Source organism: Chroicocephalus ridibundus, chromosome 3, assembly GCF_963924245.1.
Source record: "Chroicocephalus ridibundus chromosome 3, bChrRid1.1, whole genome shotgun sequence".
Classification (NCBI taxonomy): domain Eukaryota; kingdom Metazoa; phylum Chordata; class Aves; order Charadriiformes; family Laridae; genus Chroicocephalus; species Chroicocephalus ridibundus.
The window spans coordinates 67,223,192-67,238,041 of record NC_086286.1 but is presented as its reverse complement, the minus strand read 5'-3'; the positions used below and the strand labels follow the sequence as shown (position 1 = coordinate 67,238,041).

The following is a 14,850-nucleotide window of genomic DNA, read 5'->3' as shown; positions in this document are numbered from 1 at the left end:
GCGGTCTCAATTCACTTGAAATTTTGCAATTTTCCTAGAAATGACTCAGAAGAAATAAAATGCCAAGTGAGCTAGTACGAATATATGCATTTGTAAGAGTGAAGAATCTTCCAGATGTATGTGAAAGTTCTGTTCATTCACTGGTATGGTCTCTTCCTATGATTTAGTGTGGATGCAGCGACTGCTGGTGGTTGGAATACACATAATGGGAGGCAGAAGTACCTATTCAGATTTTTTGTGTAATGGCTGACTTTTAATTTCTCTGTTTTCTTCTAAGAAATGCATTTATCCATTTATCCCTCCATCTGTCCATCCATATATATGCACTCCCTTATCCACATCTTTTACAAGCTCTTTGAGCAGTTTCATAAGCCTATGTCGTTTACTTCATAGTACGTAAAGGAGAAGTGAAAAGTGCTGGCATTGTTGCTCCCATCAAATTATTAGCTGCTTTCCTAGGTTTGGTAAAAAGCAAAGAAGACCTTAAAGGAACCTGTATTGATTTGTTAATCTGGCTGCATTACAAACTTTCCATGTAAAAAAAAAAAAAAAAAAAAAAAGTTGTTGTAGAAAAAGTAGATTATTATAGATAGTATCAAATGGCCTTTAAATTCTGTCACCTTCTTCTTTAACAGGTCTATGGAAATGCAAGATCTAGCAAGTCCTCATAATCTTGTTGGAAGTAGTGATGCGCCGGGTAGTTCCAAACTGGATAAACCTAATCTCAGTAGCACATCAGTTACAACAAATGGAACAGGAGGTAAGTATAAGACACTGCTGGCACATAGAAAGTTTTGGCTAGCTTTCAGTCTTACACATTTTTGAACATAATTTCAAGGATGAGCATAAACCCATTTATAAACCCAGCAAGAATTATGAAAAAATGACAGTCATACCAGCGTAAATCTACTAATTCCAACAGCACTTCTTTGATTTCCACCCGTTGAAGTGAGGGACAGAACTGTTCGAAGCTGAAACAAGGAAAATCTTGGAATGGTTGATTTGAACAAAGTGTTAAAGGTTTGGTTATACCTGTTGATGATAAGTTGAAATAGTTGGCATTTTCTGCATCATATACTTCATTGCTGAGTACTCGTATACCCTGAGCTACACCCATTTAGATTAATTTAAAAGCTCTGTAAAAAGAAGTGCATCAAAATTAGGCTTAGGTAATTTTTTTTACATGATGAACATGCTAATTCCATTTGTTGGCAGGTAATGAAAGTTTATCATAAAGAGATTTTTAGATTTTCCTCAAAATTTACTGGTTATTATTGCTGCGTCTGTTACTGTAGGGACAGCACTACCATGCAGCTACAACACAGATGTTCCAATGCTTTCAGATAATAGGTTCTGCCATCGCCGAACTGGAGCAGTGGGAGGCAGGGTACCACATTCTGAGATGGAGTCCTCTTCCCATTAGTGCTCATGAGAGCGACACCATGGATATGAGTCAAGCTAGAGTTTCAGCCCTCTTTTTTGGAGTTTATATGTTGTTGTCCATTTTAAGAGTTGGAACCAAGAATTTTTTTTTTGTTTGTTTGTTCTTTATGGCCACAATGTAAAGCATTTTATTCACTTATCCCTATTGTAAAAAAATATGTCAATGTCAATAAAAAGTGTGAGGCCTGTGAGGGTAACAGAGCTCTGCAGAGAAGGGCTGAACCATTAAGGTTCAACCTAGTTGTATTTCAAAATAGAATCCTTATTGTGGCATAAAGAGAAGGGAAAACTTCAAGCATACCATTAAAAGAACACTAATAACTAGATGCCTCTATATTACTCTTGCATAAATAAACCAGTTAAAATAATACTCATAAAAACAGTACCATGCAGTTAAAAGACGTGGCGCCAAGTGCAAAAACACTTACTTGCCTTGAAGATTATTCAGGTACACTAAGCAGACGCTGGGAGAATGAACCGTTGTACCCTTCCTGTTCTCAGGAGACAACATGACTGTGTTAAATACTGCAGACTGGTTGCTGAGTTGCAGTACCCCCTCTTCTGCAACAAGTATGAGAGACCCTGGTACAGTGCATGTGTGTGGTGCTGTGTCTCCGTTGACTGCTGTGTAACATCTCTCTCGGTTTGCTCTGTTCTTTTGTAATGCAGCTTGAACATTTTCATGGGGTTCCCCCTCCCCCCTCCCTTTTTGTTTTCCACCCCTGCTCAAAGGCCTTTCCCACAGACAGAAAACTGGTAGGAAGTTGCAATAAGTAATTATCTTACCAAACTTTGAAAGTCATCAGATGAGCAAGGAGAATTTAACCTACTTGAAATTAGCTTAACCGTCTACATGCTCTGAGAGACTGGGAGACCCCCGTGGTGATCAGCATTGCTGGGAACTGCCAGTAGTCAGCACTGCTGGAAGTCAGGCCAGCGGATTTTCCACAGAATGCCCATTTGTTTTTCTTTTATTTTTAGGTACAACATTGCATGATTACCTGAGCACAAATCAAGGTTGACATTATTGTTGCTACTCCTACTCCTACTTTCATTATTAATTAATTAACGCTTATGTCTAGGGTGCTACTACATGTAACTTGCCACTTTACAAACATTTGGCCAAATTTTCCAAGTTGTTGTTTTCATTTATGAGTTTCCTCTCGTGCATTTTTGTTATGAGTTATAATGAGTAATAATAATTATATATGTGACACTGTTGCAGTACACATGGGATTAATCATAGGTGTAAACATGTGTCACCATGACTCTCTATAAGCCATTACAGAAGTGCTTAAGCTAAGCAGGTTTGGACTAAAGTTAGGAAGACCTCAAAAACTTTCCTTTTAAAAAAACACTCAGAATTAGCTTGCCATTCATATCACATATCCAGAGAGACTTTACTCTCCAAAAAAGTTCAGACTTGAGCACAAAAGATCATTTGCACTAGAATAACTGATTCCATGTGAATGTTCCTGCTCACTTACAAGAATTTCAGTTTAAGGAAGGACTGAGCTAACTGTCTGTCACTCAGTTAACTCTTCAGCATGTTCAGATAAAAGTGGAAGGTAGTAATTTACATACTAATTATCAGTACTGAGGAAATGTAATTTGAAAGTCCTTGCATTAAATCTGGTTTTCCGTAAGCGGTAGAACATTTAGATCTGTGCTTCTAGTTGAGTATATTCCTGGGAAAGTCCTTAAGGCTTGCTAAAAGAAAGAGAAAAATCATTCCAATGACAAGCTGTGTGGCTTATTGTTTTACGTGAGCTTTTAGCCAGACTTGTTTGCTCTGATCGCTATTACACTTGCTTGTCCTGCTTCATGCATAGTAGTAGAATCTCTTGCCCCTAAGACTCTGTGTTAGTTATTAGTCCTTAACATGGAGAGGTTTTTTAGGAAAAAAAGAGGTTGGCAGAGCAGTAGTCATGTTGGTCGGCTAAATCCTTTAATCAAGTAAAGAACTTACATTGTAGAAGCTGTTGCCTGTTGGGAGCTGTGTTCTGAGTTCAGAGAATTAAATTTGGAAGGGATCCCTGGAGGTCAGCTGTGCCAGCCCCTGCTCAGAGCAGAGCCAACTTTGCTGTTAGATCGTGTTGCTCAAGGCAGTGTCTAGTTGAGTGTTGAATGTCTCCAAGGTGGAGGTGCCACAGCCTCTCTGGGCATCTGGGCCTCTCAGGGCCTGACTACTTTCACAGTGAAGAATTTTCCTCTTACATCTAACTGGATTTTTCCCTTGCTCTAGCACAAGGCACTTTTTGAGAAGAGTGTGCCTTTGTTCTTTGTCATCTTTGCACCTTCCCGTTAGATAGCTGCAGGCAGCAATTAGCTGTCCCCTCAGCCTTCTCTTCACAGGACAGAACAAGCCCAGCTTCTTCTGTCTATCCTTGTACACCGTATGTCCCAGCCCCTGACCATCATGGTAGCTCTGCTCTGTTAATACATGCGGTCTTCACCGTTAGCAACACTCAAATGTTTATTTTCAGCTTGAGATTGCTTTTCATTTTATTTTTACACTTTCAATGTGTTAAAAAAAATTAAAACTAATCCACACTTTAAAAAATAGAATATTAAATATATAGTCTTTAAAGCATTCAAAGTGCTGGTTCAAACTCTTAGTCTTTGTGTTACGTCTAAAGCAGTTGCCATAGTATCAGAACCACGCTTCATCTCATATGTGGGAAACATAGGGATGTTTCTGTGCTTTTAATTTTATTTCAGCTGTTCCTGGGTTTTTGATTTGATGTTAGAATTCTTTTTTTTTTTTTAAGTTAGCTTTATTCTTTTTCCCCTCTTGGTTTAATGACATGCAACATAAAGAAAGAAAGGTAATAGTCCAAATGTCTAGCTACACTGAGGAAAGACCTTGATGAATTCCTTTCTGTGATAAAATCTGAACGTAAAAAAGTAGAGCTGTTTAAAATCAAGCACATATAAAAATACTTTCTACATGTATTTTTGAACAAAACACAGTGCCAATGTGATGTTTTTCCTCAAGTTAAGTACATGAGAGAGTTTCTTTTGGTTTAGATCCTTTTCTGCTTGACAGGGAGAGAAAAAGATGGTGACTGTTGGTGCTGATGGAAGTGCACTGCAGCTGGCATTAACCAGAACTAGACCCAACTCTAAAGTAAACAATTCATTACTGAAGTTTTTGTTAAATAAAACAGTTAGGCACATACTGGATTGTCTTTCTGGATGCAATCCTGAGCATAGGTTTGTAGCTCGGTATGGTCAATAGTGGAATACCTTCTTGAATAGAAACAGATAAAGGTACTAAAAAGTAGGTTTTTCCATGTAGGTAAATGTAGATACTCCACAGAGAAGAGAAACATGCATCTTATAAAGTAAAACATGACCAAAGATCTTCAGAGGGGAAAATACAAATCTTTCCAACTTAGTATGATTTTTCATTCTCCTACTGAAGTACATGCAGACATCTGTATATAGTAATCAGAAAAGAAATAAATTTAGTTACTTTTAATTCTTCAGGCAAGAATACATGTTCCACATAATTGAGAGGCCTGAGGTTCAGTGGAGGCAATGGTTTTGTGACAGATGACCCTTACGCTTTTTCTTGATGTATATTTTATTGATCTAACAAAAATAAAATCACGTCTTTCTCATCTAAATAGAGAAATGGGAATGGTTGATTACTCTTATGAATTACTTTGTTAATTTTTTTGTAATATTTGTCACAGCTTTTTTTAAAAAAAATCAGAAGATAATAGCCTGCAAAATGACAAGGGGTGCACAACAGCTTGAAAAAAATGTGGCTAAAATTCTTCCCTGATGATTTCATATTGAATTAATATCCTGCTGTTTGCAGGGAGAATATATGGGTGTGGCAGTTTTATTAAAGAGAAACGATAATGAAAAGAAGTCTACATTTAAAAGACACGCATTCAAATATTTTTTAATTATTTTTTAATCTTGCACCGTAAATGGAAAGACACAACGGTGTAGCTTGTCTAAGAAAGTGCTGCTTGGTTTCCTTAGCATTGGAGCACCGAGGGCGCTCTCCCGGTCACAGAGACAAAGACATCCCGATTTCTCAAATGTCCCCTGCTTGACAGGAGTCCCTTTGAATTCAGCATAGGTCACTTGTGCAATTGTAGACATCAGCAGCACCCCATGTGACTTACCAAAGTAAGACGCCTTAAGCAGTGTGACTGGAAGCGGGGTGTGATGTCGCAGGAGAGGTGACCCGCGCAGGGCCTGCCACAGGCGGCCGTCCTGACAGCTGTGCAGCTGCGGTGAGCTCCTCGTGCTGCTCACGGACACAGGGAGGAGCAGCAGTACGGTTCTGTGGGTGATGTTTCCCGTGAGAAAACCAAACCCTTTATTTAGCTCATCCACTGCCTTTTCATCTACAGACTGTAAGCGGCGTGGTGAGGGCAGCTCAGGCTGTGTTTGGACTGAGTCGCCCTCTGGAAGTACCTCTTTCTCGACTGGACATCAAAGGAGATTATTACGCACCTAATTTATGTGCTTAAGTTAGGTGACTTGAATCTGAGCCGTAGTTTGTAAATACATTGCCAGCTCAGAAATATGAAACTCCCCTCCTCCCCTTACTATTGCCAGTGAAGTCCACCGTGGATGCGGGGGTGTTGACAGATGAGGGCTTTGGTCAGTTTAGCTGATGGCCCTCAGAAGCGTCAGGTAACTAGCTGGCAGAAAATGCCTTTGCTTGGCATATGTTAGACCTGCTGGGGGTGCTCTGCCAGCCTAGCTGTCACAGAAAAGGCTTCTCCACGAATCCCAGACTTGGAATTTCCATACCTGGCGTCCGACCACAGTAGCGGCCCGTACAGGCCCTCATTGCCGCTTCGCTCTGCACCCTCAGGCAGCGACCGGTCCTGTGGTTGCTGATGTGTATGTGATAAATGCTCTCACACACGCACACCTAACTGACCTTCGCAAAGCAATTGTGATATATGTCGATGGTTTCTACATTTGCCAGCCAAATATCTAATAAAAGCTGCAGTGTATTCTGCGCTGCTGTTTCCTACCACATCGATTAGAAGGGTGATTCCCAAACTCCATTACAAAAGTCCATGTGAGATGGTCTGTTCAGGTAACGTATTAAAGTATAAAATCTAGATTGCCTCTGTGGTGCTTTCAGTTATAGCTTGGATGGTAAGAGTGCATGATGATCTGTAAGAAATAATTTGAGTTCAGAGTGGACCCAAATGTATGGTAGCCTCTGAGTTAGAAGCTGACTTGTGGCTGTCGTTTGTGTCCTAATCTAGTTCTTTTGCTTTTTTTTCTTTTAAACTTCTCTCTTCATTTATGGAAAATTGCTTGCTGGTGACCTAGCTCAAAAAGCCCCCCACAGACTCTGTAAAAGGGGAAGGGGAAAGGCAGAATGCTGGCACTGTGAAAGTAATTTGCTGCTATATGAGCATGAAACCATATTATTGTTATTGTTTCACTTGTCAGGCAAAACTATTTTTGTTATGTGCTACATCCCTTGACAGCTAATGTTTCCTTCCTCTCTGCTACTCTTAGGGAATTGTTAGAATCAATTAGATTTAGGTTGAAATCTCCCCAGAAGATATTCCAGTTGCTAAAACCAATAGATGGAGGATTGCACAGATAAAAAGCTATGTAGATGCATGGCGATTCCAGACGGAGCAAGTGTTTATTGTCTCAATACGGTGGTAGAGCGAAGGTAGAAGCTGTTGCACCGCATGCTTGTTCTAGCTGGACTACCCCTAGTGAGACTGGCATGAAGACTCCAGTGTAAATTTAGAAGTAAAATCTCATGTCTACTTATTCTTCTATGTAGTGTCTCTTCTTGCAGTCAAAACAGAGCCCATGAACAGCAGTGAAACAACAACAACAACTGGAGATGGATCGCTTGACACTTTTACTGGGTCAGGTAAAGCCATAATAAGATCACGTATTGTTAGATGCACATTAACGTAGCATTTAATAGCTTTCACTAACAAGCATTGCACTGCATGGAAGCAATCTTTAAAAAACTGCAATAAAGTAACATTTTAATACATAATAATAACAATAGCTTTTTCATTTTTGTAAATTAAAATCTACAATTTTCATGAGCTATGATCCTAAAGAAGCTTTAATGATGCCTAAAATGATTAGTGTATGCAAAAATCTTAGAGTAATAATGTTTTATTATACTGTAGATTTTTCTCAGTCGTGTAGGATCTTAGGCAGAAAAAAATGGATTGTGATGGTAACAGCCATTCTAATATGTAAAATTTAAAATCTTGAGGGTTATATTTCAGTGCTAATCTTTTTATTCCTGTGAGCAATGTGTTAGTTTTAACCGTGACCAGATGCCATAAGCTACTTTATTTTCATGAAAATGAAGTCTGTATTTTAGTTACTGTTCTTCTATCTACTTCTAGAAGAAGTAACTATTCTGTTACTTCTTCTTAAAAAATTCAAACAAACAGCAATTTTTAAGTAGATTCCTATAAATTATTAAAAGGTGACGAACCATGGAAAAGTACAGATTATCTGCCTTCTAATCATTAAGCTGAATCCTGCTAATAATCATATTAACAAGGAGAGGAGGGAGAATAAATTTTGCGTCTGAAAATACCAGTTCAGTGATGGCCTGACTGAAATGTCTCTGAATCGCCACTCCACATTGATAGTACTATTACTTTGGTAGACTTAGGTAGTTAAGCCCTATTTAAAATATTTTGGAAATCACAATGTTTGAGTGGAATGAAAATGTTTTAAAAATTGAGTTTATGTTTCTGGAATTGTTTTTTAGGCATCAGTAAATGCAAATATCCTCTGAAGCCGGTTATTCAGAAAAGTATTTATAACAAATGTATTGCCTGAAGAGAAGGTCTCTTGTGAGATGTAAAGCAAGCGTATAACATTTCTAATTAGAAAAAAATGAAAACATTGCCCTCGTTATGATTATAATGAAAGGAACACCATCAACTTAAAGTCTAACAAGTTCCATAAGAAAAAGTAATGGTCTTGGCTAAAAAGTAGCTTTTCTTTTTTAACTCAGTTGTTATTCTATCCTAAAATTGTGTTAGTAATGACTACGTGTTATAAAACGTCCAACCATATATATATGATTTTGTCATTGCTGGTGAAATTTCATCAGGTTCTGCCATGTATTTAAGACATCTGAGTTGGATTCTATATGTAAAAGATGTCTAAGGCAATATTTTCATGAAGGGGTGCCAAAAATTGCAGCCTCCGGTTCTGATTTAGGTAGCTAAGTAACACCTTGATTTCCCCAGGTGCCACTTACCCGTTAGCTTCCACTGACTTCAAAAGAAGTGTTGCCATCTCCACACTTGGCAGATTTGGAAACAATTGGTGCCTCCAAAAAAAAGGCAGGAATTTGAGCCTTACACAATAATTTTTGTCTGTTAGCCACCTGCAAACTCAAAAGAAATACAAACCTGATTCTCAGTTTAGGCCACAAATTCAAGTATTAAATGAGTGTGGTCATTCACGGTGGGAAATCAATAGTCTGCCTGTCTGGGTGACATGCAGTCTTCATCATCAGAGCAAGACACAGAGCTGCCTTGATAACGCACTGAGCCTTCCATAAAGAGTAAATCCGTTACTTTCACACTTGCCTTTTACTGGCACTTGCAAACTGGACAATTTGGTTGGCTCACTTCTGTGGAAGAAGTGCTAAAGGACAATAAAAACTCACCAAAAAATTATTTCTCTGACTTTTTAACCTAACTGGTTATTTGGGAAGTTTAATGGGTTGCCAAAGACAATAAATACTGACTAGTAGAAAGATGTCATTTCAGACAAACCAGCTGCAATTGAAAATAATGCATAACAAAGCCGAACACTGAACCGTTTGGTTTTTCCTAATAATCAGTTACATAGGTGTGTTATCCCCAACTGTGACAAGGTGATAATGCTAGTACTTTCCCACAGCTTTCAGAGCACCTGTGAGCTCATTTCATGAGGATGCCTAGACATGCAGGCCACTAGCAAGGATATCACCTATTCTGTCTTATACAAGAATAGGTCAGAAGGACTCAAGCATCCTTTGTTGAGTAGGGAAGAATTTAGATATGTTATTGAATATTTTATGAAATGAGACATGGGTGAAAAGAGAACTCCTGGTGCTGAGACCCATTGGAGAGTCTGCCATGCAGAAACCCTCTCCTTCAAATATTCCACCCATTAAAATTGATTTCCGTGCTCCAAGGGCAATCAAAACCTGTGGCATGTGCTGGAGCTGAGCAGAAGGCTGAGCAAGCCCTGTGGGGTGTAAGGTAGCCAGCTCTGTCCCTAATAACCAGCTGTAACACAGAAAGTGATGGTCAGACACAGGAGAGACAGATTAGGCTTCACAGAGAACTTTGACGAACCCCAATCTTTGATTGAGAAGTTGAAAAATAAAGCACGTAGATCTCTTGAATGTAGAGTGACAGTTGCCACAGTGGCCTTGCCCAGGCCATTGGGCTAGCTCCTGCTCAGGGATGCAGCTCACGTGTTGCAGCTCATGCTCAGGGCTACGGTTCCTCCATCCTGCAGACCTGCCCCTGGGAGAAACTGTGTGCCTCTCAGCAAGGGTTAGCCAGGTGGAGAGTCACATTGCGCACCCCTCTTCCTTCTCCTTTTTTCTTCAAAGGGTGACAGTTGGTAATTAATCTCGGTATACTCCATTTGAAGCTTCGTGGTCCCGCAGCAGACCCCCGTGGGGGTGGGTATTCACAGGATGTGGGGAGCTGCACAACAGCCTTGAACTGAGCATTTTCATACTCTGTGAATTTGCTGCAACTGCTGTAGTGTGAGTGCATGCATTCTTGGGTTTATATTGCTTACAATACTGGATTAATTTGAGAACTGTTTAACCTTTTTAATGGAGCAGAGAGAGAGACATTTGAAGTTCTCATCATCCTTTTTACTTAGAATTTATTACACAAAAAGGATATAGAAAAGAATTTCTGAAGGCTATAAAGGCAAAGTTAGGAAACGCCACTGCTGTATAACCTACATTTGGTCCCCTTGTGTGTAGGTATTGTGATCTGTTATTTAAATGAGATCCTTTTAACCTAATGCCTTTGCACAGAATTTTCCAGATGCGTAATGAAAAAAACCCAAAATTTCAGCCTGTGTTAATATACTGAGCCCAACACATGCTATCGGAACAGTTTATGGTCATTCAAATTCTCCACAGCCACCTTGGCCAGTTGAGCTAACAGGGTAACGGGTAAGAGCTGTCTGTCAGATTCTTGTCCCCTCTGTGAATCAACGTTAGTGGGGACTAGAACATGCCCTCAGCACCGTAGTGATACTTGAGAAATCAAGGGTCTTATACCTGCCCTAAAGAGCATTCCTCAAGTAGTGAAGGCTTAGAAATATTTAAGTTTTTCAGAGAAGAAGCAGTTTTGATTTTTTTCCTTAATATAAGTAACATAAAACAGTGTTTAACACCATTTATATAAATGACTATATAAAGTGAAGCAGTTATAAAAACTGTAACAACCTGCCTCCATGATTTCGTCCATTGCTAACAGTCCTCAGAAGTAGGGTTAGGAGGCTATCCAGCAGTGAAAGTTGTTTAAGTTTGATAACCCTTAGAATTACCAATCTGATCTATGAGATACAAGCGTAGTCCAGTCCATAGTCAGTCATAATGTTCTCTTATGGTAGGTCTTATACCCTGTGTTTCTCAAACATCTCACAGTCTAAAAGATAGTGCACAAATCAAAGCCACCAGAGAAAGAGCAAAAGGAACAGACGTTTTAGTTTGAAAGGTACACAATTTACTTTGGGGGCACCTGCATGTTTTTTCTCTCTTCCCTACAACCGATAGTATCATCAGGGAAATTGGGAAAAAAAAAATATTTTCTTGTCTGAATTTATGAAATAAGGAATATACAGAAAGAATAAAAAAGCAGGCAGGACACTTTTTGCTGAAAAACATTAACTTTTGATAGCTCAAGGGTTTTAAATGAACAGTCATTCGTTTTTTGTAGTTTACATCAGGTGTGGTGAAACAGTAAATGTGCTTTAACCAAACTGATTAATCAAATGAGCAAATGATCAGACAAAAAGTGGAGCAGTACAGGCAAAAAAAGATCTGATAAGCTGAAAATGGATCACAAAAGTTCCTTGCCCTGAGAATCACAAAGGTCACTCTGTTAGCTGTTGTTTGTCTTTAGAAAGGTCACAGGGATATGACAGGGATTACTCTTCAAGCCTTAATTAAATGAGAGCATCCTGTAGAGTTCTGTGGACTGGTTCTGTTGATATATACAGCTATAGATCCGTCTGACTCTGGGAACAGCTGTATGCACACCTAGTGGATGACTCTGCGGATTGGGTTTAAAGCACGGAAAGGCATTCTCAACGTCAAAAAAAAAGAATATCCATACAAAATTAAATTCAGCAGATTTCCATCACAGGCAAACCCTCAATATCTTTTCAATCAGCAACTCTTTTATGAAATCTGGTGGCACATGTTCCAACAATTATTATCCAGTTGTTCTTTATTTTCAAGCCATACGCGACTGCACATTTAAAAAAGCAGCTAATTGTTTTTCTTCTACTGTACTTTCCTTTTAAGTCGTACATGTTCTAAATGTGTTTAAACTAGCTTTAAAAATATGAAGTTCTGCGTATGTTCAAAGCAATAGATCTCAAAGACGTTAATTAGGCTTGGTTGTAGAAATAGATCATGTTTCATAAAATAGTTAGGAACCTAAACCAATTTGTCACTTATATAATTCTGAAAGTTCATTTCTCCTACCATTACGAACAACTCAGGAAGAGGGTACACTTTGAAGTACAACTATGATTGATTAGACTGAAGAAATTCCAGTGCTTCGTTGTGTACTACTTTAATCTTTTGAAAAGTGAATGAACAGCAGATGGCCTAATAAAGACACTCTGTGTGTTTGCCCAGTATGGATATGCTCTGAAGGGACTGGTTCAACACTTTAGAGTACATATATTTGGAATACATCTGTCTTAGTCAAGACAGATGGCTAAAGGAAAGAGAAACTTCCAAACACTTGGAATTAATCCAGCGTGAGCACCGCTTCTGAATGAAATTTTAATGGGATATGACTATTGTTCTGTCAGCTTGCTTGGAAGAATGCGGCTGTGAGTAGTAGAGACATACACAATTTTGATGGCTACTGGACAGGACTGTTTATGCTTACTTTGGAAATAGAAACATTGCTGTTAGTGGCTATGTTCTAATTGGCCTGTTGTTAAAGAGTGGTATTCATTTTCTAGTAGTCAGTCTGGTATCTTCCATCACCTAAGCTGACAAAAATTAACCGCACCCACATAAAATGTATTTTTCCTACACAGTATTAAAATTAGACTTGTTAAGATGAGACTTTCAAAGTATTTGCATGTTATTGCAATCCTGTGCAATACCATACATTAAATCACAAGATTCTTTTTAACTACCAATTTTAATACAACTTGCAAATTTGAAAGATCTATGTTGTGTGGATCACAGATAATGTGTGAAATCTATGCCTCTGCGATATACTTAGAAACACGTCAGTCAAGCTAAAAAAGCACAACACACCCATACCAACTAAAGAGTTCTGTACAACGATGAACGATCTGGGAGTTTTTTAATTTTTATATTAATATGTCGCAGTTCAGGTGCCCATCTACTTTGCTGAAACGCTGTCCGTTCCAATCGGCTTCTCTGCTAATGTTGCTTCCTTAGTATTCAGACTGTTTGGCTGCATTGGTCTCATGATGATTCTAACTGCTCTACTCTTGTTTTCTGTTTTGCAGTAATAACAAGTAGTGGCTACAGCCCAAGATCAGCGCACCAGTACTCTCCGCAGCTATATCCCTCCAAGTTAGTGTCTGCACCTCTTCTAGTCTGTTATAGGGAATTGACCTTGGCTGTAGGCAATTCTGTGGTTTGTTGCAAACAAGGGTTCATCAGCAGAAGAAGCAGAGAGAAAGGAAAATACTTAAGCCTCAGCACTGACTCCATTCTAGCGCGCTCTCCAACTTTTTTTTCCGTATGTGGCTGCAGAGTAAGATCCTGTTCTGTGCAGTATTGCTGCACAACAAATACCCTTGAATATCTGCACACAATAGAAGGAAAAAATTCGACTATTAAGTTCTCAGACATCAGCACCTTAACAGTGCTGGCAGTGTGTACAGACATATTCTGAAGAAGACAGTTTATATTTAGAAATCACAATTGCACGTGCGAGATGCATACTGAGGGGTAACCCTGTCACAGACTCTCCCAGCACCAGCATTGCCAAACACTTCCAAACATTCCACAGTCGTGAACCACCCTTTCCGCCTCCTTCTCCAGTATCATAAGATTTAAAAATCAAATAAATTGGATTAGCTTTTAATCTCATATTTTTATTTTTAAGCCAATGGGCGTTGTTAGGAATAGAAAATTTCTTTCACTTTTTTTTTTGAGGAAAACAGACTCTTGGGCAGTCACATGAACCCAGGAGTGGAAACTTTAGGAAAAAGCACCGAAGATGTTATATGAAACTGCTGCGGTTGGCAGGATATTAGTCTGCTTGTGTTACGATCAGCGTTGTGCACGAGAATGCTTGATTCCAGTATGCCATCTATTTGTTTCTGTGTATTTGGTACAACTACCTATGTGACTTCGATACAGAGGAAACATTGAAACTGTAGCAGCTGATTAGGCTTTTTCAAGTTTCTTTAAAAAGTTTGCATTCGTATCATGATAGACAATATTTATTGATAGAGAAAGTAGGTGCCTGAACTAAGAACAGCCCTCATTCCACTTAAAACAGGTTTTGGCAAACTATATCAGATACTTTTGGCCAAATACATTACAAGGTTTAATAGAATTTTTAATCTACTATTATAATTTATTGGCATCTACATTAATGAGTAATCCTTTTCTGATAGTTACTGCTGCCAACTGTACTGAACTAATTAGAAAGAAAAAATAAAAAAAAATTAGAATCTGAAATTTAGTCATGGATTTTAATGGCCAGGTTTCAGTTAGCGTAATTCTGCAGAGTGTGTTTATTCAACTCTTGCTCCATAAAGTCTTATTTGACTTACAAAACAATCCAAGACAAATGTTTCTCTGTATGTTTTTGCAACTCTGGAGGGCAAAAATTTTAACTTGATTTTATTCAATCTCTCTATAAAACCCCAGTATTCATAAATAAAAGACCATTTTTATTTCCATTCTATTTCCCTAGCCCATATTTTCCAAACATTTAAAGCCCATCTGGTTACCAAAGTATTGCCGTCGATATTTTTCATGCTGCTCTCAATGGGCACGATCCATGTCCCGTTGAAGCCAGAGGCTAGATGTCTGTTGAAGCACAACCATACACAGAGGACATAATGTAGTAGCTTTAACATTCACCTCTGTATTTCCTTTATTCTTCTAGTCCGAATTTCCCTCCACTGGATTAAAAAAGCATGAGGGCTTTTCTA

General features: G+C 38.7%; 1 protein-coding gene across 8 annotated transcripts in view; it reads left to right on the top strand.

The window, feature by feature from the left end:
* The window catches only part of EYA4 (EYA transcriptional coactivator and phosphatase 4), a 156,080-nt gene that overhangs the window by 105,240 nt on the left and 35,990 nt on the right, over positions 1-14,850 (top strand). For 6 of the 8 annotated variants that reach the window (XM_063329560.1, XM_063329559.1, XM_063329554.1 and 3 more), the window contains exons 4-7: positions 636-760; positions 1,945-2,028; positions 7,235-7,327; positions 13,186-13,252. In XM_063329560.1, coding sequence (XP_063185630.1) covers positions 636-760; positions 1,945-2,028; positions 7,235-7,327; positions 13,186-13,252 — 369 coding nt within the window. The remainder of the gene's footprint in view (positions 1-635; positions 761-1,944; positions 2,029-7,234; positions 7,328-13,185; positions 13,253-14,850) is intronic. The other 2 variants (XM_063329562.1, XM_063329558.1) reach the window with 1 other exon arrangement.